This window comes from Athene noctua, chromosome 5, assembly GCF_965140245.1.
Source record: "Athene noctua chromosome 5, bAthNoc1.hap1.1, whole genome shotgun sequence".
NCBI classification, from domain to species: Eukaryota; Metazoa; Chordata; class Aves; order Strigiformes; family Strigidae; genus Athene; species Athene noctua.
This window is the reverse complement of record NC_134041.1, coordinates 25600175-25625963: the sequence shown is the minus strand read 5'-3', so window position 1 is coordinate 25625963 and position 25789 is coordinate 25600175. Positions and strand designations below refer to the sequence as shown.

General features: G+C 39.8%; 1 protein-coding gene across 1 annotated transcript in view; it reads left to right on the top strand.

Annotated features, from left to right (window-relative positions):
• Positions 1-1670: 1670 nt before the first annotated feature.
• NEK7 (NIMA related kinase 7) overlaps positions 1671-25789 on the top strand; it is a 76242-nt gene continuing 52123 nt past the window's right edge. The window contains exons 1-3 of the mRNA XM_074907416.1: positions 1671-1848; positions 15920-16004; positions 22394-22534. Coding sequence (XP_074763517.1) covers positions 15948-16004; positions 22394-22534 — 198 coding nt within the window. The 5' untranslated portion in view covers positions 1671-1848; positions 15920-15947. The remainder of the gene's footprint in view (positions 1849-15919; positions 16005-22393; positions 22535-25789) is intronic.

Below are 25789 nucleotides of genomic sequence, written 5' to 3'. Positions count from 1 at the left end.
ATTATATGGCAGATCTATCAAGGTTTCACTCTTTGGTATGTGGGAAAACCTAAAGTATTGCACTTTTTACAAGAAAACAATCCAGGGAATTCTTGTTCAATGAACTGCTTTTTCAAGATAGTTTATCCATGAAAAAAAAAATCAAATTTATTCTTTGGACTGTACTTTTAAAGAAATACAAACTGCACTTCAAAGGAGAAGATTATAGGGTATGCCTGATTCGACAGGCAGTGGTCACCTCGTCACTGTATTTTTCATTACATCAAATAACCCAATGCTAATAAAGAGGAAATGTGCAGAAAGATTTAATAAATGTGTTAACATCAGAGAAATGAGAGAAAAAAAACCCACCTTTCCTTTCAAACTTCATTAGACTTTGTATCACTGAATACACTGCAGATTTTACAAAGCTGAAGTCTGCCTCAAAAGCAGACAGTATAATTTTGTCCAGAGGGAGGTGAATAGGCTTTTCCCAGACACACTGGCCCATTTCCTATTTATTCTGCAAGAGATTTAAATAAAGTATAACTTTACCTGTTACAAGGAAAAAAGCCCAATCCCAACCCTTAGAAGACCTGAGACTTGCTTTGGAAAAAATAAAGTACATCTGATTCAAGACAGTTTTAAATTACTGTTTTCTCATTGGAATGCCAGAGATCTCTTTTACAGAGGGTTTCCACATCTGAGGAAGAAGCCATTTGATTATAACAATCCATAACCTTACTGGGGAAATTGTGGTCAGCTTTCATACGTTTTCCCCCATGTTGGTTGTGAAGATCTCTGTTCTGTGAAGCTAATTGCTTTCCCTCATAGTGAAGCAGGCTAAACTTTCATGAGTCTGAAAAACGGTAGTATTCTGGAATTCGCTATTTTTTATTTACTTAACCCCAGTGCTGTCGCAAAAGTAGAAGCTGGTGGGACAGGACTTGTTGAGTCTGGTCCTTTTTGTTTCTGTCACTCATATCTGCAAGTAGGAGTTTGAGTCACTTCCAGCTGACATACTCAGTCAATACCTAATGTCTTGTAGATCGAGTATCGCAATTTATATACAAAATGAAAAGTGTGTTGTTTGACATGCTGTTTTCCGAAGCAGACTCGGTGAAAGCCTTACACCTGTGCTGTTCACTGACCCGCGGAAGAGCCAGTCGCTGGTTTCCAGAGGCCCGAGCTCCTCCTGCTCCGCACACCCCTGGCTTTGCCAAGAGAGCGCTGCGCTTTCCCATCGCCCTGTTACTGCCGCGCCAGAGCAGATGAAAGCCCCGCTGCGCTGGGCAGCGTAAACACGCACGCGGTGACTGTCCTAGTCTCCAGACACCGCCAAGCCAGGCGCTTTCAAACGAGCTGCGAGCTGCCCTGCCGCTGGGCGCACGCTGGCCTTACTCGCTGGTCGCCAGCCAAGCTCTCGGCCAGGCCGCGGGCGTTCCTTGCCAGAGCCCTGCCCGGCCGCGCCGGTCACCCCGCGAGACGAGACCGCTCGGCAGCGCGGGACAGAAACTTGTACCGGCGCCCGGCAGGCAGGGGGGTGCAAGGGAGCGGAGGGCGAGGAGACGCTGCCGCCCGCGGGCCCCTCGCCTCCGGCCGGGAGGGGAGGGGAGCGGCGGGGCGGGGCGGGGCCCGGCGGCCGCCCCGCCTCCCTCCTCGGGGATGCCGGGATGTTTACGGGCCCGGCAGGAGCAGCAGGGGGCGGGGAGGAGGTTGGGGCCGTTGCGGGTGCCTGAGCCGCCAGCCAAGGAGCCCCGCTAGGTGCCCGCGGCCAGCGCCGGCCCGGCCCCGGGCCTGAGGCGGCGGAGACGAGCGGAGGCCGTTTCCGGGCCCCCGCGCCAGGAGGAGGCGGAGCCAGGCTTCCCGGTGAGCGGGGCGGCGGCGGGGCCGCGGGGCGGGTGGCGGGGGGGGGCCAGGGCCGCGGCGGGGGTCCCGGCGGCCGCGCCCGCTCTCCTGGAGGCGCTTCCCCTCACTGCTCGGCGCCGGTGGCCGCCGGGGGTCCCGCCTCTCGCCTCCTCCCATTGGTCGCCGGGGGATCTCGCTCGCGGTGCTATTGGGCGCGGCGGCTGCCGCTCCGCCCGCCGCGAGGGGCAGGGATCGGTGTGAGTCTGGGAGCGAGAAACTTTCTGCGCTGCGCCGAGGGGCGGGATGGCCGCGGCCGGCGCTGGCGCGGCCGCGGCGGTTACTACGCCTCGCACCAGGGAATCGCCGGCGGCCTGAGGGGCCGGGCGGGCCGCTGTGGGGGTGCTGGGGCGTTGTGGCAGCTGTTAGGGAAGCGGCTCCCCGAGGGCTGGTGCGGCGCTGGGGCCGGCGGCTGGCCCCGCTGCGGAGCACGGCCGCCTCCGTCGAGAGGCGAGTGGGCGGCCGGGGACCCTGCCCGGCGGCGGCCCGGCCCGGCCACCTCAGCGCGCCTCGGGCTGCCTGCGGCCTGGCCGCCGTGCCTCTGCCCCTAGCCGGGCGCTGGCGGTTAGTGTTGGAAGCGGAGCTCCTTTCTGTCATGTTTTCCGTCGTTTCCAGCTGGATTCCTCCGGGCTCCTCTGCCCGCCTCTCACCTGGGGGGTTGGCGTCGGGCGGATGCTCCCCGGGGCAGCCCAGTCTGGAGGGTTTCACCTGTACAGCTCTGAGTAAAACCAGCGGCGTCCCTGGGAGCCACGGCCCTGTGGTAGCCAGTCGAGAGAGCCCCGAACCAGGCGGGAGCCTGCAGCCTCTGCTCCTCGCCCGCCCGGGCAGTCGTTCCCGGCCGAAGGCAGCTGCCGTGGCCCCGGCCGCGCCTGGGGCGGGCAGGAGGGCGGAGGGGGGTGCCGGGCCACGAGAGCCCCTCCTGCGGGTGCCAGCGTTTCCTCGGCTCTGCTCCCGCCAGCCGCCCGTGGCCGCCGGGCTTCCCTTGCCTCCGCTCTCCGGTGGGTGAGGCTCCCAGATGGTGGCAGCGCCCGGAGCTGTACGAGGCTGCGAGGAGCCGAGGCCTAGTGGGAAACGCGGGAAGTGAGGCGCCCTCCATCTCTGGGGCTCCCCCAGCCCTGCTTCCCTATTTACCTTACGGATATACGGTTATACTGGTACTGGCCCTGAATTCCACTGTGTGGCCATGCAAAATATACCTGCTTGGCTTTAAGGTTTAGAAGTTCAGAATATTGTTCTTTGGTTGGAATGTACTTTGTTCGGCTCTGCAGTTTGTCAGACACATAACTACTTGCATGGTAAAGCTACTTAGGATGTTAAGCCTACTTCTGCTAAAAGGTGATGAGGCATGTGTGCATTAAATCACACAAATATTTAATTATTGACATTAAAAAAAACCCTCTGTTTTTTAAATTTCTTCACTTCTTGCTTCAACTGAATGGTGAACTTTTGTCACCTTTGAGGTGATAGCACTGTTTTCTCAGGTTGCAGTGGCGTCATCACTTCTCAGGAAAGGTCACACATGCATAGTAATTTTGCTGTCTGTTGTGGATATATTTCCTGTATCAAGTTCTATTACAAGTTTGAGATGTGGAAATTACAGTGAATTATATGTTAATCTGTAAAGTAGACGCTTCAGGTGATTAGATGTCAAGTAGATATTTGCAGCTGTGATAAATCAGGAAAAAAGTTTAAAAAAATTTTACTTTCAATGCTATCTAGAAGAAAATTCAGTGTTCCACTGCTGTAGAAATGTCTGTATTTGAAATTTTGGACTCAAGCTGTCTTGAGAGAGATAAAATGCAGTAGAAAACCATCATTAGTTCGTGGCCTATGAAAAACTTAGGCTGAGAAAGGAAAACTGTTTTGTTGTGGAAGGGGGGAAACAAGCAGTGTCTGATAGCTTTAAAGTGAGAACTGAAAGGCCTCCAGGTTGGTGTATGGGTTTCTGTTTTTTTTCCCTTTTGATACTGGAAGAAAGAATATGTTAAGAACCCTTGTTCTTTAATTTCAAAACATGATGATATTACATTTATAAATATTTAATATTTGGCTATATGATCTCTCAAAGCACATTTAGAGATTTTCAGTGTAAGGGTAGAGATACTGCCTTTATCATAGATACCTTGTTTTCAACATACCAATTAGTCATTGGAGTAAAGAAATAATTTGAGTACAAATCAAGGAATCCTAGCCAGCTAAAAATATTTTTTTTGATTGACTTAGTACAGTGTTTTCGAGGGTCTACAATAATTAGATAAGTGGAATCTCGTCCCCACCATAGGAACTTGTTAGATTTTTTTTTTTTTTTTCTTCTTTGGAAACATTTCAGAGTTCATCTGAAGGCCTGTGACTGTATGAGAAACTCAAACGGAAAATAGGGTACAAGTCAGTTGCTTATTTTACTGTGACCTGTGTTATCTTCTGAATTATAAGATAGAGCCATATAACCCACTTATACCTTTCTTTTTGTGCAACAGAGTTGAGCTCAGTTGCATGAAATATAGCCTGTCCACTATCTATATTTCTCCAGAGACAATTTGGTGAGGCAGTTTGTTGATGCGTGCAAAAATCCCCCATGTTTAATAAACTGAGTATAATACCCTGCATTTACACTAGCCCTAAGTTCACTTGTATCACCGTCAATGCCTTGTTGCCTTCTGAAGTTTGACATTTTTCCAAACATCTGTGCTGAATGGATGAGTTCATGTTACCTGGGAAAAGTCAAACTGCAATAACTTCTCTACCTCCAAGGGATTTTTTTTTATTATTTAGGGCTTATTCAAAAATCCTTTTCGATGCCTGAGGAGTCATGCTTGGGAATGATGGGGAGGGGATTGTCTTGTGGAGGTTAGTACTAAGGATAGTCATAGGAGTAACTGACTAATTTCCAGAAAATTTGTTCAGTTTAGCTACATTTCATGTGCTTTGCAACAGATGAAAATAACTAACCAAAATACCAAAGTGGTGATAAGGGCAGCCTTTAGAGCACTGATTTGCTGTATTTAGCACTATTTGACCCTCCCTGGCCACATGGGAAGGAACTCAGCCCTAGAGTGAAGTACAATATCACTACCCATTTCCTTTTTAGTAAATACTAAAAGGATTCTTCCTGTCATGTTAGGTGAAAAAGCTGAAGAGAAGCAATGCTATTAAGATGAGTTGCTTCTCTGGTAAAACTAATCCTGTGTGTTTGTCTCTGGCATGTGAAACATAACTTCGATTCAGCTGTGATTTCTGTAGCTAGAAGATAGGCAGTATATTATTCCCTGTTGGACTAACAGAACATACGCTTAGATAAGGGAAGTTCTTACAAAATTTTAAATAAGGCATTAAAAAGAGGAATTTGTAAGAAAATACTATGAACAATCATGTTAAAACCTGACTGGATGTAGTTAATCTTGTGATATTGGTGAGTTCTTGCTGTTCATTATAGGTGACAAAGTAAATAGACTATTTGCATCATCTGGCATTTGGGAGTTTACATTCAAGCTTTAGTTTGCTTGGCATAACTTATAAGAAAATTATTGCTGTCTTATTTAATAGATGGATTTGTGTTGAACTAGATTAATTACTTCACAATGTCATAAAAGTACATGTAAAGCTTGTAGATCAGATCATTGCTGAAATCTTTGGGAGAGCTTTGAGTTAGGTGCTGCCAAGTGTTGACGAACCAGTCTTTTTTAGTTCAATTTAATCTTCTGTTGTCAGTGTATAAACTTTACAAAATTACCAATTCCTTGAAAGCTGTAAGGCAAAAATATCACAGGTGAACTTTAAGTTAATTCTAAAATAAGTACTTTATTCCCCCACTTGTGGTGGGGAAATGCATAGCATTCTTTCCTGTAGAGGCCCTTCTTCTGTACCCTTTTCGTCCTCATCTGAGAGCAGATCCAAAAAAGGAGTTGTCTTTGCAGCAGTGAACTTCCAGTACTTGCCCTGACAGATTCAGAACTGTGTGTTAGGTACGTGGGCTGCTTGTGAAGTTCATGGGGATAAGTAGGACTTCCGAAGAGGAGCAGCGAGCAGCCTGCAAACAGAGCACTTAATGTACAGCTAGTCATTGAGGATACTCCAAAACCAGGAATGGATCATGCGTGTTTTAGCCGGCAGTGTTTTAATGTAAAACATAGGAACAGCTGGGAACTTGAGTGTTGGCCTGCTTCTGAAGTGAGTGTGCTGGCTGCTAGCTGCTTTGCTTCTGGACCCAGGGATCCTGGATTACTCACTACTGTCATGCATCATTTCAGGATTCAAAGGTAATGCTAGTCAGAGGATCATAGAAAACCTGTTAAATATGGCTGGTGTCTCTTTTCTGAGTCTGTGTAGTGTTTCATTCATTTCATCATCTTTAGGATAGCACAGATTTTAAACTATATACTACAGATATGTTTTTTTCAGTTTGTAAATGTGCATCTAACACCTGCAGTATGATACAAGCTGTTGCCTTGCATTGGTTTCTAAGATATTTAGACATTTCTTTAAGGATTGTGTGGAATTTATTGTTAAATGTGTTCTACTGCACCTGTAGCAATGTAGACGTTGTCAGCCATGGTTGTGGCACAGTTGTATGCAGCCAGCCTTCCCAACCGGGTGTTTTTCCCCTCTGTGCTTAGCAATGATGGATTTATCTGACAGTGCTTCCAGTCTCTTAATTTGTCCTGCATCTCTCAACTTCTGTGTGAAGCTCAGCTGTTAACACTTTTAGTAAATCTTTTCAGCATCTCTTTATGAATAGTTTATTTTTACAGATGCATTTTAAAACCATCCCTTCATTAGGGAAAGTCTCTTCCCTCTCTGTATACTGGAGTTGGAAGGTTTTGGGGTTGTAAGGGTTTCCCAATCATGGGAATCATCTTAGCTTCCTCCCTCTGAAAATATTTGCTTTTTTTTTTCTAATTTGACTTGTTACCCTGGTTTATTCTCCTTCCATTTATTTTATTTCCTATTTCTACTTTCCCATATAGTATTTTGTCGACAAAACTCTTGGCTTGGTGTTGAATAAATTGCCTTCTCCCTGTGCTGCCTCTTGCTTCCCTGTCATACCTATTTTGAGTTTAAGTACTTGTTAGCATCCCTACCTAAGGATGAAGTAAAATGAAACGTGATGAGCTAATGTACTAGCATGCTGTTGCCAGAAGGGAGATGTTCTGTTTCTTCCACAGTCCTCTTCCTAGTCTCCCATCTCTGAACTTCCCCTGCTTGCTTTTTCTCTGGCACTCAATGGACTCTCATATGAATTGATCCTGCTCACTGCTTGTAGAACATAAACCCAGCTGCATTAGGGAATTAAATCAGCTCAGCAAAAGGTCCAGAGAGTTCAAGATGGCTGCAGAGAAAGGGAGAGAAAGCAAGACATTTGGTGTCATTGAACTATTAGATTGGCTTGTATAATTTCATGTTAGATAAGTAATTTGACAATAGATTTAACTGGTCTAAGTTAGGGCTGCTCTACCCCAGCTATGTCTTCCTCTTTGTTTTTTGTCATCACAGTTCTGTCCTTGTCTCTGCAGTAAAATGGTTCAGGGAACTGAACGTGGAGAAAAGTGACTTTTTGTCAAGGTTAGTTTTCAACTAGTTTCAGTTACCTTACCAGGAGTCTGGGTGGTAGCCACAGGAAGCCCACTGGAAGAAAGAGGGTGTGGAAGGCATGCCTGAAGGCAGAGGAAGCAGCAGCATCACATCATCAGTTCGAGCTGTCTCAGAACTGCATCCTTACAGAGGCAGTAGCATAATCGAGTGTGATGTGGGCTGGGGAGTTGTTTTCCTGATAGTATTGTGGTTAGATACTTCACTCCCTGCAAAACTTTCCGCTGTGATGTGATCATGATCCACCTATGCCCTTTATAACTGGCTATTCGGTGTGAAGAAATGGATTATCAAATTTCTTTCCAGGTGAATAGCAGTTAAATGAAAATGTAGAAGCTGGCTGCCCCAGCAGTTTCAGTTCCTGTGTCGTCTTCAGTTCATACGAAATAACAACCAACTAGTTCAAAAAAGGGCAGGTCAGTGCATGTACAACCCTTTGGGAGCACCTTGCAAGAAAAGCAATCTACTTGAGTGACATAATTGAAATGGAGAGGGAGAAGTAAACAAAATCTAACTTCTTAAGTTGTGCAAATGAATGAAGAGGAAGGGGAGCAGACTTGTGAAGCAGGAGAGCTTGGACTTTCATCTTCTAGGCAGACAGCACTGACAGTGAACTCTTAGTAGTTGGGGAATAACAGTGACTGGCGTATGTGTTCTCCGGGTTGGAATGAAAAGATACCTAATAAATTGGGACAAATGGATGAGAAAATTGCATGTGAACTTTTAGTGTAGTCCCTTTTTTAAAGTAGATTTGTGTATGGTTACTTCTGCTCTTCCTAAAATCAGCTCTTAACCCATCTTAACTATCCGTGTGCTTTTTGACTGTACTGCCCATGAGTAGGAAATTTGAACATAAGTTTGCTGAAAAATTCAGTATTAGCTGTTTCCATATAGTTAGATGATAGCTACTTGTAGATTAACAGGTACTGAGAATTTGTGTTGTCCACATTCAAGGCTGTTCCTACAGAGGGGAGGAATGTCTTGCCATTCCCCAGGGAGTATTGATTAAAAAGTTAAGGGCTTTTAGAAGCTGTTTTCTAAAATTAAGGCTAATCCTACTTCTGTATATGCATCTCTATTAAATCACTTTCAGTGCTTTAGCAGTTGCAAATACAACTTTTCTCTGATATGGATGCTTCTGCAGAGAATTTTACGAATGAGTATGTCAAAAAAAGTCTTCTAAAATGTGAAAAATACAATGTGGAGCAAATATTTCATTTTTACTGACAGCTAATAGTAAATATTCTGTGTCTACACACACGTAAGTATACATGCATAATCTATTAATATACATGCATATATGTGTGTATATTTATAGATTATTATGCATATACATACTGTGTGAATATGTATACTAATTGGAATAAATTACATATTTTACTGGGCTAATGATTAACTTGGTCATATAGTCTTGCGTTTACTTTACCCCTTGCCAATAAGGTCTTGATTGTCTTGGCAGAGCTCAAGTGAGTGTCATCTTAAATGCATTTTGCTTTATTAATGCATACATGTAATTTAGCTATTCAAGGAGTAAGAAAAATAAACCAGTGTAATTATTTCGCATACATTAAATACTTGTTCATTGAATGAATGAGTAGTTTAAATAGTCAGCAACATTGCAGTACACTATAAATTAAATAAATCACTGTAATATTTTATTGACAGCATTACATTGTGGGTTGTATGTTTCTTGTCATTTGCAATTAAGAGCAGGCTGATAAAGTTTAGTATTTCTGAAGAATAGACAGTGTAGCCTGGGCAGGAGCATGACTAGTCACAGATCATGATGGTTAATGGGAAGTCATTGGTTGGCTATTATTTTTAAATATTTAAAGTGTTTCAGCATTGTTTCATCATTTCTAATGCTGTCTTTAAGCTGAGCATGTAATGTTATGAATGGACGGCATAGTAATGTAGGTGTATTTAACCAGATTTCATTTTAATGGTCTGTGTTAGGAATAATTTCCTCAAAGGACACTATGAATGTCCTGTGTTGTTGTTCCTATTATTTGGAAATCTGTTTTTTCCAGTTGGAATCTCTTGCCACTCGTGTTTAAATATACCCATATTAAATACTGAGTTTGGAATGCAGGTGTTATAAAGGTGGATGAATAACTTCTTGAAATGTATTTTAGTGCTTGGAACTCAACTGAGCTGTAGTTTATATTTCCAGTTTCATTCTGATGTGGGGGGGAAACCTCAACAAAACCATTTTGAAGTGAGTTTTAAGTTAACTGCTGGGGCTGTTGATTTTCTTGTGCTTTTTGGAGATATTCAGATACAAGAAGCGTATAAAGTCTTTGGACATGTGAGTGTTCTGGGAGCTGCTTTTGGGGTGCTGTATGTGGGCTGTTGTTTTCAAAGTATCTCCCGTCTTTAGGACCTGTCTTTAGGAATGCACTAAAAATACTATCTGTGAAACTGAAGTGACTTTCACTTTGCAAGTAAAATGTTTCTGTTGCAAAACATATGTGTTTTTCCCGTTCAATGGTTTATACAGAGCACCCGGAAAAAAAAATGTTTTAATGTTAATTAAGATACATTTAGATTCCAAATTGGGTTGCGTTATTGGACATGACTTCTGACTTTGCATTTCTTTGGAAAACTCATAGCTGTGCTGTCCCTTAATGTAATGTGAATGATAAAGTTGAGATGCTTGATTTACAGCTGCTGACATTCTCTTGCTCCATCCAGGATCTTCCCCATGTGTGTCCTGAGCCCTTCCTTTTAAAATCACTTTGAAAACTTGTCAACTGCAACCTTCACCCTGGATGTCAGCACTGAGAGGGTACTGAAGATGGTTGATCAATGTTGATGACCTGACAAAGTGTGGGCCAGGCTTGACCAGCAAGCCGTTTTTCTTCAAGCAGCCCACCTTTTGCCTTAAAGAAGTAAAGAATGACTGTTAAGGCAGGATGTTTTATAAACCAATAGGATGGCTGTTTCTTAACCTGCTGGCATCACGCTTAAGGGCCAAGCATTTGTTGCTGAGTCTTAAGTTTGTCTCCTCACAGGATGTATGTGGCTTTGATCTAGGAGCTGCGAGTTGCAGTTACATCAGCGAGACTCTCCAGGTGACGGAGAGCTGAGCTGGAATTGGACCAGCACACTTGGGCTCCCTGCCATAAACTGCTGGGTTAAACACCGCTCTGGTGGATTGGGGAACTGGGTTTTGGATATACAGTAAGGTGTTCAGAAATCTAAACCCTTGTTTCCAGAGTATGGGGTTTTTTCAGTTTCAGCCAGGGTGACTATTTGAATGTTCTACATAGGTTTAAATTGTGTTTTTAGGTAGCTGAGTGTCCACATGTGATATAAACAAATGGGATTATTTCTTTAGTCAGTATGCTTGTATGGAAACTAATATATGTTGAGTTTTTCTTCTCAGCTGAGAGTGATCCTTGTCTTTGAATTTAGTTAGAAAAGATAGTTGAAAAATGTAGAGATCTAAAATCTGTCATTTTAAATCAGCATTGGATACTGAAGAATCTAACAACACGAAAAAGTAAGGATTATGTAGGGTGCTAAATGGGTAGTTGTTTCTGGGGAGCCTCAGCTCTAAACTAATTAAAATAATGGTTATAGTAAAAACTAAAAGTACCTGTCTTAATTGACCGTGTAATCCAGAAGTAAACATAGTATGTTCTGTTCTTTGTGAACAGCAACTAAAGTGACCATGTGCCTGATCAGCAGGTTGTGAAGGGTGTAATTCATGTTTCTCTGTGTTAGCAATTATGTAGAGTAGAAAAAAGACTTGAGATTTTCAGATTCTTAGCAGAACTGTAACACTCTGAATATTCTTCTAAATACAAACTTTTTTTTTTTATTTGGAAGTATAGCTGTTTCTTTGGTTATTGAATGTCCCCACTTAAGATCCAAAATTAATAAACAAGTACATATAGCATGTAGCTAAGGGAAACCATGTATCATTGAAACTATTAATGATGTTTTCTACAGGAAAGCCTTGTATTTTTTAGTTGTTGTAGAACTACCATCTGTTACTAACATTACTGTCTGAATACTGTGAAATGTATTTCAATGTGAATGTGACTTTGAGTTATGAAACTGGTGTTTAAAAAGCATGTTTCATGTGATCAGGCAGTGCCTTTAAGCTTTTTCTCCTCAAATAATTTGATCATGTTTGTAAAGACTTAGTTGCAAGACTTAAAAATCACAAGGATTTAAAGTTTTTTGCAGGTATCTCTTTTCCTTTTAAAAATGTTTATAGTCCAGTGAAATGTTGGTGATGAGCTCTGGTTCCTGTTCACAAGTAGGTCCTCTGCTCTGATTTCACTAACAGTTGTGGGTAGTCTCACCACTCCTCTAGCAGGCTGGTGGAAACCGCCTGAAAGCTGAGTGCTGACTGTGGGATATGAGCTTCTGATGGAGTGTAGGAACCTGCCCTTGCATTTTGGGCTACTTTGGATCTTTACCTGGGCAGGAATCCGAAAGCTTTGATAGGTGACCACTGAGGAAGTGATTAAGGACAGTGAGGCCTGTGAACGAAAGAAGAAGGCTTTATTTCCCATTCAGGTAGTTGCAGTTTGATAGCCTGACTTACTGGTAAGGACTTGGTTTCCTTTTCCTGTCTTGTGTACTTGGTGTGTGGAGTAAATACTGTCAATTAGAGGAGTTGCTATGCAACTGTGATTTCAAAGGTAAAATTGGTTTGTTATTTATATCCCCATGTAGTTCATCCTGCATTCTTTAGGCATAGGTGCCACCTACAGTTCCAATCAACTGAAGAAGGACAAAGATTTAGAATAGTAGTAGTTAACCAAAAGACTTCTCATACCTGCAAAGTGTTAGCATCTGTAACTGGAGTATAAGATTTAGTATATATGCTTGTGTTCATGTGATCACTAGTGTGTACAGGTTGGTCTGAATCCAAATGACTTTCATTATTTTGAAGATGAAGGACTCTCAGGATCATTAATTGTTCCTATCTTTGCAAGTGGTATGTTGAAGTTAAGGAGTCCTTTCCTCCAAAATGATCAGTGTGAGACCATTTAAAAACATGAGTTATGTTTGACACTTTGGGAGTTTTGCATGGTGGTGGTATAGTTGGCTCACCTCTCACTTAATTTGTTGTCTGTTTTCCATGAACCAGTGTATATCATGGTGAAGTATTTGCGGAAGAAGGTCACTATATTACTTGTTTAAAGAGGTGATAGACATGTCACACTTCAATGTGTTTTGTATTCACTTTTCAATTTTAAATAAGCAATGGCACTTTAGCAGTATTTTTAGTTTCTTTTCACCATAAATTAGAACTTGAAAAACTATCTTTGGAAGAGTAATAATTATTGCTTCAATTGAAATTTAAAGATGATAAGTATTACACCACTGTATTTTGACCTCTGGAGTCTATTATCAAGGTGAAAGGCATGCCTCACTGTGAAAACAGTCTTCAAGCAGCAAAATCTAATTCTTGTTTCTGTTGACAAATAGTTCAAAAGATTCATTTTGCATCCTTGGCATTTTTTTGCATCCTTGGCATTTTGTATGATCAAAATGGCAATTTACTCTAAAATGTGAATTTATCATGCAGTCCTCAAAGACAAAAACAAGTTAGAAAAAAATAAAAGAACTTCCAAATTTGGACAGAAAATACCAATCTTTGCCTTTCCTCTGCAAAAGCAATAACAAATCCATGAGTTAATAAATCTTCCATGCTTCTTATGGTGTAACTTTTGTTACCTCTTTAGTTTGCTTGGTTTTATTATAAAAACAAGCCACAGAGGGCAGAGCCACTGGCAGTGGTAATGATATGATTTCTCTCTTTTCTACTCTTTCCACAAATGAAAAAAAAAAACAACTACCACCCCACACAAATTTTCAAACACTTCTAGTGAGTGGCTGTGACCATTCAGATAAGATAAATGGTTAGTGTAGTTCCTGAATCAACATACAAAATCTAAACATTTGGCTTAGATTTCATTAATTTTGGATAAATGTCTGTGAGAGAGGATAAAGGGTTTTGTATTTACTTCTTTTCTCTAGGAAATTTGAAATGAGTGTTTGTGTCTCAGGAATTAACTATTGGTGCATTACATGGTCAACAGTCTTCAATATGTAAGCATACTAGTAAAACATACTGCAAAACTTTCAGTAGAAATATCAATGCTATTGAAAAGATGAAAATTCTTATAGAAGACTTTATAATGGATCTTCAAAACAGCACTTAAGAAAAGAATTCTTGGCTTCTTGGCAGTGGTAGAAAGATCTCTACAGCAAGAAATTAGCAGAAGATTCCTTAAGATTGCCATGCATTCCTCTTCCACAACTTCTTGCAACTGCGTAAACCCCTGTGAATGTAACTGGAGAATTTAGGTGCGATTTGTGACAACAGTTTAATTTTCAGTGCTGTTCTGTTATATTTTCTTGCCTGGGTGGGGAGGTTGTATGGGAGATGTTACAGAACTTGAAAGAAGTGTCAGTATTGGTGTCCAAGGGCTGGCTAAAAGACTGCCTAGCCAGTGGTGTGCAGTATGTATCTGCCGGCTGTTTCTTCCTTTCTCACCATGCTCATTCTGGCAGTCTTAGAAATCTTTGCAATTCCTACCTCTTCTTCTCTGCCTCTCACCTCAGTTTGATAAATGATTTTTTTTTTTTCTTCCTCTTGACCTGCCTGAAATTGCTTTTTGTATCTTTTTTTTTTTATTAGTTACAGCTAATACTTGGACAAAACAACAGAAGGTCCCAAACTATGCTTTATACATGAATACTAAGGAAGGCAAAGCTTTGGGGACCCTTAGTCGCTCTGGAGCATGGCTGTCGTTTGGTGTTACGAGTAGCTAATGGTACTGGAATGGCATGGGGTGACTGCTTTAACTGGGGGAGTGAAAGCAGATTGCTAATTATTTGTTTAGTGTGTCCAATACACAGTTTAGTACACTAGGGCAGCATTTTGAGAAACTTTGCAAAGCTGCTTTGTGATTATCTTATCTATTAGTAATGTTATCACAGTGATGCTGTAAGAATGACAACAGTGCTGTGAACACAAGATCTTTGTTAGTTTCTTAAATATTTTGCAGTGGGCTTTGAAAAACATTTCTAAGGTTTGCTGCTCTCTGTTGAGAGTTACTTCTAATCTTTTCAATACTCCTAAGAAATTACTGGGAAGACTGACTTTGTGTTTTAACAGAGATGGTAGATTGTATGCTTTCATGCTGAACTTAAATGCTACTTGAGAAATCTTTACATACTCTAAAGAAAGGTTTGTGAGACATAAGTAGCTCTGTGTGCAGGACATGTTTGCAATATTTGAAGTATATAGATTTATCAGAATAAATTTATCACAGGAAATTTCCTAATGTTAAAGTTTAAGAGGTATCAGAAAAGTGTTTTATGTCAAACCATCTCTAGAACTTTCCAGGATTTGGAAAAGGAAATCTCCAGGATTTGGAGCAGGAAATAAAATAAATAAATAAAAAATTGAAAAGAAATAATAGTTTTCCAGTCAGGCACATGACCCTTGTTCCTGTGAAGCCCTTGGCAGGCTTGACCAGGTAATCAACAGAGACACTTTGTGTGATGAAAAAGCTGTTTAGGCCTTGCCTCTTATTTGTATAAAAGTTTATTTCATTTGTAGCATTCAAAGCTGCCAGTGAAATTTGTTGTCTTCATCTGAACAGAGATGGCCCTCATAAGCATCAGTAAAGCTGGGTGCTGCACTTGCTCCCCCTCAACAAAATGTTGTGTAGCCTAAGAAAGGGTTTGCTTAGCTGAGAAAAAAGCCTTGTGACTATTTGCATTTTTGACTCCTTCCTAACAATGATTTGGCACATTTTGCAACCCTTATTATTGGTCAAAGCCATGTGTCTCTGTCTTGGGAACTTTGCAGGCATCTTTCCTCCCGCTCTTATTGATGGGATATGAGAGGTTCATATCTGGGAATAGAGGCTGGTAATATAATATGGTATATCTCAAAGTCATCTCAGCTAGCTCATCAGAATGTAATGAGTGTCTTTCATTTTTTTTCTGTTTAGATGGAACTACTCTTGCATACTCCCTAAAATGTACATGTAAACTAATGCAACATAAACAGTATGGATGCAGTAGTTACAACTCTTCTGCTGATCTGCTGTTTTCCATGCTGCTCATAGGTCTAAGGTACTGGTCAGCAGACATCTATGTAGTTAAACAAGTGATTGGTGCCTCTGAAGAGTAATGGGGTGATGCAGATTTTATCAGAGCCATTTGTCTGCCTCAGGTAGTTTAATGTACATCTTTTAATAATTTCAGATGTGTATAGTGATTTATTTCATTTTATAGAACAGCTAAACGTAAGAAAACTTCCCAAAACAGTACAGGGCTGGAATAGTTAAATGTTTTGTAAACTGAAGCATGTGAATGATAAAATTAATTATTCAGTTCTTCTGCTAATGTTCATTTATCATAACTACATACTGAATTACAATGTAATGACTGTATCTCTGTTTTTCAGGACATAAGGGACGCTTTTACGTGATAGAATGGATGAACAGTCACAAGGCATTCAGGGGCCTACTGCTCCACCATTTCAGCCACAGGTATTTTTTTTTTTTTTAAACAGTTACTCAAGAGTGGATGCTATCATTTCTTAAACAGAAGAGAGAAATTAGAAAACATTATTTTTTGTGGGGACAAAGAAGCTCTGAGCAGATAGTGTATTCAGGTTATCTTGAAATTAATTGAATATCAATCCTATATTTCATAGGAAATAATTACTTCTCATTTTTTGCTCCTACTGCTTCACTAATGTTGAGGATTTGGAACTGGAGTGGGAGTAGGAAGCAAAGATTAAAGCAGTTGTTTTCCTGAGAAATGATGAGCTGTTACACTGTTTCAAAATTGTATCAGAAATTACATTTTTATTTTGGACTGTTATCTTTAACTCTCTCTTCTTATACGTCCTGATACCTTGTCTTCTTACACCTCCTGATACTATATGAATTAGTGCCATTACTGGATGAAATCATGCAAGAGGAATTCCCAGTAGCTGTAGTTCTGTTAGAAGATGTACAAGAAACTTAGTCTTTGTGTATATGTTGATGGCATGAAACAAAGGATAGAGATTATCTGATAAGAGATAATATTGGGATATTGCTTTATGACATTTTTTTAGGAGGTAATTCTTTGAAGGGAGTGCAAGAGCCTGTAGAGGAATACCCTAAAAATATTTACTGTGGTGACCATTCCAAAGTAAAAACTGCAAAATTCTTTACAAAGCTGGAACCTAAATTTTATAACTTTCTAGTTAATAGTATGGGTGGTAAAGCAATTTGTGCCTTTTTTTTTTTTTACAAAAAACAAGGTGAATTCTAGCTTGTAAATTTACAATAACCAGCTTTCTTTAGCTCCAGTGTTTTTATTGTAGCATTGTGATAACAAAAAATCTGGATTTAATAGAATTTATACCAGTGCAAACCAATTAGAAATTTAAGGCGAATGTGTAGCTACGCATACAGATATTTTGAGAAAATACATTTGTAATTTCACAACAAAAATAAGACAATACTTAAAATCTCTATTATGAATATTATAAAAGGTCCCCATTATTATTTCAGTTCTTTCCTGACTAAAGAGAAAATAGAACACAGCTGCTTAAGGTTTCTGTATTTCTGGGAAACCTTCCTATGTTTTCTGTTTGCTGACTACAAACAGGTTTCATATTTCCTTGTCTATCTTCTGAGTATTTGAATACCTGTTTCTGGTTCAGAGAATCAACTCTTTGAGGACAGGTTCAGTTTTAAGAATATTACTCTAACCTACAAATTCAGTTTATGAATTCATATTAGTAAAATATATTTTTAGTTTTACTGTTTCAAGTAATATAGCTCATCTACAGGTATCCAGTTTCCTCTGTAATAAACTAAGGACAGCCCTAAAAGCAGTACTGTTGTAGTCAACTAGACGCTTTCTACAAAAGAAGAAATTAATGTTTATTCACACCTTTGTTAACTGTCAATCATTTCCATAATCTGTGTCTCATTATTATTTTTTAAAATCAGTTACTGCAGTAATCATGATTTTTGTGATTTGATCTTTCTTGAGATGAAAGGTTTTGGGTTAGTGGATCTGAGCTGGACCTGCATCAGAATATTGACTGGTTTGCATTTCAAGGGAAGCAAACATGCTCTGATAGTCATATTGCCAGAGTAATATTAAAATGGTCATTTAGTGACATTAGCTCTTGTTAATCCAAATTGTTTTTCCTGTGAGCCACATACACACTTTAATTCTTATGGATTTCTCTGCTAATGGAGCATGCTTATGGTGAAAACTAGTAACAAAAAGAAGTTACTGTACTAATTACTGATACATTTAGGGAAGCAAGAACTAGAATTGAAAATACAGCAAGTTTTGCACAAGAGGTTAGGTAATGATTTATGTAGAATTGTTTGTCAAGTTTTGATAAAGCTGTGAATCTCTTCTAATTCTCTTGGTCATTATATTGTATAATTCATGGAAAATTACCCTAATCATTGAAAATTATTGATGAAGAGCGTGAGAATATTTAGCTAAACATTATGATGGCTTAGTTCCAATTAGTTTGAAAACACCATTTCACAAAATCATGCAATGATTGGGGTTGTGAGGAAACTGGAGGTCATCAGCCCTCCTGCTTGAGCAAGTTTCCCAGGACCATGTCCAGACTGCTTTTGAATATCTCCAAGGAGGAAGATTCTGCAACCTCCCTGGGCAACCTGTGCCCTCACAGTGAAAAGGTGTTTCTTGATGTTCAGATGAAATCTCCTTGTATTTCACTCTGTGCCCATTGCATCTTGTCTGGTCACTGGGCACCACTAAAGGAAGCCTGGCTCTGTCTTCTAACACCCACCTTTCAAGCATTTGTACGTGTTGATGAAATCCCCCCTGAACCTTCTCTTTTCTAGGCTGAATGTTCCCAGTGGTCTCAGCCTTTCCTCATATGAGAGATGCTCCAGTGGTCTGATCATTAGTGAGCTTCTTCTGGACTCTCTCCAGTATGTCTGTGTGTGGGTGGCCCAGAACTGGACACAGCACTCCATGTGCGGTCGCACCAGTGCTGAGTAGTGGGAAAGGATCACCTCTCTCTTCCTAATGCAGCCCTGGACACCATTTGCTGCCTTTGCCACAAGGGCACATTGCTGGCCCATTGTTCAACTTTGGTATCCACCAGGACCCCCAGAGTGTGGCCTGTAAAGCTGTTTTCTAGTAGGTCAGTGCCCAGCGTGTACAGGAGGTGTATGGGGTTATTGCTGCTCTGGTGCAGGGCTTTGCACTTCCCTGTGTTGAACTGCTTGAGTTTCCTGTTAGCCTGTTTCTCCAGCCTGTTGAGGTCCCTCTGGATGGCAGCACGACCCTCTGGCGTATCAACCATTCATCCCAGTTTTTCGTCATCAGAAAACTTGCTGAGGGTGTGCTTTACCCTGTCATCCAGATCATTAATGAAGATGTTGAGTAGGATTGGACCCAGTATTGATACCTGAGCTATACTGCTAGTTACTGGCCTCCTACTAGACTTTGTGCTGTTAGAAGCTCATTTTCTGTTTGGAATTGAGTGCCTGACAGCTCTTTTGTAGTTTGTTATCTACAAACTTAAAACACTGTACTTCATTACATCACAGGGACATTTTGAAAAATGCAAATACCGAAGTACTCCTAAACCTCTTGCATATTGTAAAAAGGATTATGGAAGAAGGTAGAAAAATATGGATTAGTAGTCTGATGGTAGACTTTAAATTCTAGAACTTCCTCGAGAGGAGAATGGGAACTTCTTAGCATCTGAAGAGAGGAAGAACATGACTCTTACTAGACCTGATAAGCCATAAACCAAAGGTAGCATATATACCTTACTGTTTTGTTTTGTGGTTTTTCTAATAAGCTGAAGAACAATAATTTAACAGGTCTCTTACACAGAAGACATTGCATATCTCTGCTCAGCATTGATATTCTGCTCTTTGTTTTCTAGTTCACCTGTATTCTCCTCAAAAGGAGGAGTCTGAGCAATGCGTGGTATTCGGTGTGCACACAATACACTTTAGTGGAAAATGTTGTTTTCTGTTTCATTCAAATGCTTTCCTTAAAAATACCTGGCTTTCTTTTTGATGGTGAGTGACCAATCAGTTTAACTTTTCAAGGGAGTTTTTCCATGGTATTTTGTAGATTTTTTTTTTTTTTCCTGTGTGGTAATAGCTAATCTAAAAATCATGATTCTCTGCCTTGAGGGTTTTATTTCCCATTAAGTTTCTGATTGCTAGCTTTGCTATGATAGTTTTCCACCCTGGCACTCAGTACTAAGAGAATCATCTCCAAGGCTTTGCAGTCATATTTTAAGCTGGTTGTCTGGATAAGTTTGGATTATAAAGAAACTTTATTACTGCATTATATGTATTGAATAGTGCAGTTTCCTTTGGGATTTCACTGGTAACTTCTCTGAGAAAATAATTTTTCTGCTGCTGTTTCTCATAGCTGGCTATTAATCTGCTCAATGTTCTCTCTCAACATCGCAGAGCTTAGTTTTATAGGTTAAGAATCCTCACAGAAGGAACATGGTTAAACATTTTTTAAAATATGTGGTGTAATTTCTAAGGCAGAAAAGCCCAATTAGGAAAAACCTGTCGTGTTCCACTCTTAACTGCTTATTAGAATCTCTAAATTGCTGCGATTCCACTATTTGTTTGGCTACATTTGAACTGAATATGTGAATAATTAAAGAATAAACAAATTTGGTTTTGAGTTTTCTTTTTAAAAAGAATCCAGGTAAGTCTTTGATTCAATATAGTACACTGACACACAGTACTGGAGCAATACTGAGAAGCTTGCGGTGGGAGAAGACAAGGACCTCCTGGGAAGGCTTAGTCACTGGAGAAACCAACATGCACTTGGGCTTACTGCAAGAAGGAATGTTTTGGTTTCTTCAGTGGTCTCTAACAAATTTGTGAAACATGCTGTCTTTTTGTGTGCTCCTTTGATCAGTTCATTGATATTTTATGGGGCACTAGGTGCTTTTGAAAATTTAGATCTCAAGTTGAAGGGAATTGCATGCAAATAGAAGGTTTTGGGAAAACACTACATTAGGACATCTCTTGAGAGCTCTGGCAAAGTTGAGAGCTGCTGTCTGGCATGGTCTTAGAAGTTAACCATGAATGTCTTGTACTAACTGTTGTGGCTTTTCACCAATATATACTTTCCTTCCTTGGCAGCTCTGCTATATTGCATATCATCTCTTTTCTGAAACTAAAACCAATCTGAAAATGGTTTCTATTGAAGATTGTCTTCATTTACTTGTCATATAAATGAATTATTCATGCCATAATTAATTAGTATTTTATGATGTTTGTCTTACCTCTTTCTAGTAGAAATTTTTAAACTGATCTTCCCTCTCCCCGTCTTTGGTGCTCAGGACTACAACTGGATATATGGTCGAGAAGTCAAACTTACAGAAATCTATTCAGAGCAGAAAAAAGAATAATATTCTTGCTGTTCTAATACCTTCCTTGGCCAAAAGTTTTAAAAATGAATCTGAAAAAAGGAAGCAACTCATTGGTTATTTAAATGTTGTAAGATAGATATCCCTTCTGTAGAAACTGTAATATTCCAAGTGCTCACTGTTTTACTCAGTGAATACAATGTAATGTGATCATAAGTGAAGTGTATATAATCTGTTCTGTTATGGTCTCAGACCGAAGGAAATCTTTATCCTGCAGAAGCTTATTCTCTACAAATTGCATTGTGGCAAGGAGAGACCCAGTGGTAGTTGGAGATGTGCAGCTATGTTGCTTCTCATGTCAGCTCTCCACATCTAAATTGTATGACAGGACAAGGGAGCAGATGAGACAAGCTGTCACTCAGCCACGCTGCCCTTTGAAGAAAGGCCATGGGGGGGAAAAGGTGCCGCAAATGGGCTGTGAAGTTTACATACACTGCCCACTGTTAAACAGATTACCTCTAATGAAGTGTCTAATGCTCAGGCCATATCAGCCTAATCCTTGGTGGCAGTTCATCCCTCAACTGCCAAAAAACACCGCCCTCTGGCCCTCTCTCGCCACTCTGGCCGCCAAGCACAGGGAGGTGCCCGGTCTTAATAAAGCAAGACAGTGTGTGATCTGACATGCAAATGTAGGTCATTGCATATGTAAATGTGTGATTACAAACCTGCATGCCAAAACACATTAGTGAGACTTTGCTCTCAGCATGCGGTTGTCACACAGCCTTAGTAGTTCACGCTAATATTTGTCAAGTTACTGTGCAGACAGAGGCTGCAACTCCCAATTCAGCTGGGAAGTACACAATACTACTTAAATATAGCCTAGTTAAAAGAGTCTGTATTTTGCAGCTTAGTGTAGAGAATTTAAAATCTTGAAGTAATGTGTATTTTTAGACATTTTCCCTAAAAGCCCTATAAATATCTCATTAAGCTAGGTCCTGCGCTTTGGAATGCATTCTAGCATTAATGCTGTACCACTTTTGTTAAAACGAGAGTCCTAATATTTTGATTTCTGGAGCAACAGAAGAATATATAAAAATATATTGCATAGCTACTTAAATATCGTCATGTAGGCTGATTGCTATCTCTCTTTTTGTTTAGTGGGTTATTGTGGGATTTTTTTTGTTGTTGTTGTTGGATGGGGGGGAGCTGGGACATAAAAAGGAAATGTAGCAAATTGAAGCCTGATGGGATTTCTTCTCTTCTATATCTCAGACTCCTGATAGGCTGAAAACATTTTAAATAGATCTCAACAAATTATCATTTTAAATGTTCACTGCACAAATAGTATAATGAATGCTTTCTCTAGAACATCTTGTGATTAGCTTGGGACAGTTTTGATTTTAATGTGTTGGAATGAAGCAAGTTTAATAGTTTAAACCATATTCTTTCAAATGTATCTTTACACTGCCATGATTAGTCTTACTGACTTAAATGCAAACTTTTTTCTAATACCTTTGATTCTAGAAAGCCTTGCGACCCGACATGGGCTATAATACACTTGCCAACTTCCGAATAGAGAAGAAGATTGGCCGTGGGCAGTTCAGTGAAGTTTATAGAGCAACCTGCCTGTTGGATGGGGTACCAGTGGCTCTGAAGAAGGTCCAGGTAAGGATGACATATTGTATAAATATTAAAAGGATTTAATACAATTAAATTTGAAAGGCATATGTCATTTGGTGTGCTCTTAATGAATTTCTAAATGCTTAACATCTAGATAGTGGGGAAATTAAGAGCTTGGAAAATTTATGACGTGACTTTGTAGTATTTCGTGAACCAGTGTTTTGAAAGTGAAGTCCAGAGTTGTTGGGAAAAGATAGCACATATAAATTAGCTGTATAAGAACAGTCCTAAACAAAGCTTGGAATCTAGAAGTAATATAAATATTTAGTGGAGTCTATTGTAGGATATATTATGCAAATTCATGCAATTTTTTAATTAAATGTCTGTAAGTAGTTTTTCAGGTAGTAACTGTGCTTCAAGAGTGCATAAATCAAGTAAGGTGTGTATGTAATCAAACTTGTAATTGTTGAAAGGAATTACTCTTTTCAAAAGACTGAAAATTACCTGCAACAAATATAAACCAAAAATATACTTGAATCAGTGTTTCCTTCAGATTTTAGGATACAACTGAGTTTGTATTGTGATGTTTATGAATAATGTATCTGTGTGTGGAACCCTCTATAGTAATTAAATGTGAGTGCACTATGGAATTAAGTGAATTACACTGGTCAAAATATTTTTCTTGAGGTCCCTTAATATTTCCAGGTTCACAATTTTAACCAGTAGTGAAGCAGCAGTTCTGTCACAAAAAATGGAAGAGCAAGCAGCAAGCTGATTAAGTTATTTCAGCCAAGAAACATTAAACCCTTGTAAATTCTAGCATAAGAAATGGGCCGATTAATTCGTTCAAATATTTTGTCTTTGTAGTTAGCGATTTTAAAAATATTTAAAACAGAAGTGATGGTTTAAATGAAAAACTTACTTTTTGATTATCACATAGGCAAAAGGCAGCTTGAGCTAAGCATCTACCCAGTATTACTTCCATTCTCTTTTTTTTGTTTGGAGCTACTCAGAGATGTTTGTTATGAGACTGTTACCCTCAAAAAATTCTCTACTGGATTTATTTTTAAAATTCCCTGACAATGTGTTTAGTTTTGAAATCGAAAGTAATTTCAGTTCTGATCTCTGGAGTTATGTTTAGTGTATTACTTGAAAGAGTACTGCCATCAATTCTGAAGTGTTTTTTTGTTACCTTTATATATTACAAAACAATGTGTATCAGATTTTGTAGATTCTTTTCTAGTGTTTCTGGATTTTAATAATTTTCTTATTGCTGTGGTAATGCATGCACTGTAAATTTCTCTGTCAGATCTTGACTTGCTGTTCCATTTCTGTGATTTCCTGTGTTCTGCAGCACCAGGAGGCAGGGCTAGTCCCGGCAGTCATAAAAAAAGAGACTTGGTTCCCCCTTCTGGGAAAACTGCCAGATATATACTACTTCAAAAGCTGAAATATATTCTAAGAACTTTGATCAACAGTCTTAAAACATTAGGCTAATTCTTCCTTCATTTTCAGTGTGTGAGAAACCAAAAAGGTCAAATGTGACTTGAAATGCATGTCAATTAAGGTGGATGTGGAATGCCTGGTACTTGAAGAAAGTCATAAAGTCCAGCCTTTCACTGTTAACTATGAAATTTTTATAACTGTGCTTTCATTAAGAATGCAGAGGCATTATAGCATGTGTACTCTTAACAGTATTTCAGAAGTCAGTATGTATAGCTGTATTCTCACATCAGATTTCCTAGTTTGACAAAAGATTCTTTTTTTAACTCATGAAGATATGATGCCCATATATGGGTGATAGTTTTTGTAGCAGAAAAGCTTTCTTGTTTAATTTTTATTTAATAATTTAATAAATTTCTAAGAACATACTTGGTGGTTGGTAGGAAATAGGGTTAAAGAGTTGTTACTCTCTCAAATGGTTTTATCCTGATAGTGTTCTGATTGTCTTAAAGTATCCAACATATGCTGTTGGTTTCCCATTGAATGTTATTGTCTAGTGCATGTCAGAAGGGGCTATGTTCTGTGATGTGTAAAATCACTTTCCGTATGAAGGCTGGATGCATTTAGGAGACTTATCTGAATGGAAAGTGAGATTTAGTTAACCTGTAAGGGGGAAAAGTTCCTAAGTGTAAAACGAAATATTACCTGGACTTGAGAAGACTTGTGGCAGCACTGAGTGTTTGGCACAGCCATTTCAGCTTGCATAGTTGACATCTAGAACTGATGCATTTGGACAGAAGACCGTCCTAATTGTTACTGTGCTTCTGTGACCTTCCCTAACATTCAATAGAAATATTTGTGTTAAATATAGTCACAATACTTCATTTCACCATGAAATTTGTTTTCATAGATGTCTTTTGGTGAGACATGATTGCTCTTCAGAGCTCTTGTGGATCTGCTCTGTGATGGTGCTTCTTGCTTTTGAATTCAGTCATATTTGCTTTTATTAAAATACTGCTCTGATGCCTCAATAATGGAAGCTCAGCATGGCTAGAACAGGAGAAATACTTCTTTTTGTCATGAGTGAGAGGCTCTGTTCTCTATATTTTAGACCCGTGCATGTATACTGCTTTCCGCATTTCCACATTGAGACAGTGTGTCTAAATGCTGTACTTTGTGTTAAATGATATAACTGAGATCGGGATTTTCTGCTACTTTACCATTTTCTGCCCTTTCTCATCTTAAATCTTAACTGCTACATGCTTTCCTTCCTAGTCTTGCAAGTTGTGTCTGCTCCACCCCCTCCCCATTTTGTTTTCCTGGCTGGGTTGAGTATATAGCTGTTATCTTTATTTGTATTTGGTCAGTGGTTCCCCATGCTTGTCTCTACCTTCAAGGGCTGATGTAACAGAATTCTTCAGTTATTCTCTCTTTAAGAGTTACTGGATCTCAGGCCATTATTTGTTCTGAAAGGATTGCCAGTTTTGAGTTCTTATGAAGCTTTCCAACAAGGATGTTTATTTTCTGCTATTTAAAATTTTATTTGGCTGAATTATGTACAATATTGATAAATGTTACATTAATGTGTACAAAATGTATGTTTGTGGAACTGAACGTAAGCAGAAGCAAGTGGCAGTAAGATGCTGTGGGAGAAAGGACAAGCAGATGGTGACAGAAACCACTCTTTCTGAATTTGTAGTTGCTGCTGAGTCCAGATGAAGAAGTAGTATTCTTGATTTGGTCTCCAGTAGGATATGTAGCAGAGTGAAAACTGTTTAATTTGCAGTTTCTTTCTAGTAATTTAACCAGCAGAATACACAAAATAGTATGTCGAGTCTTGGCTTCTCATTGTACCCC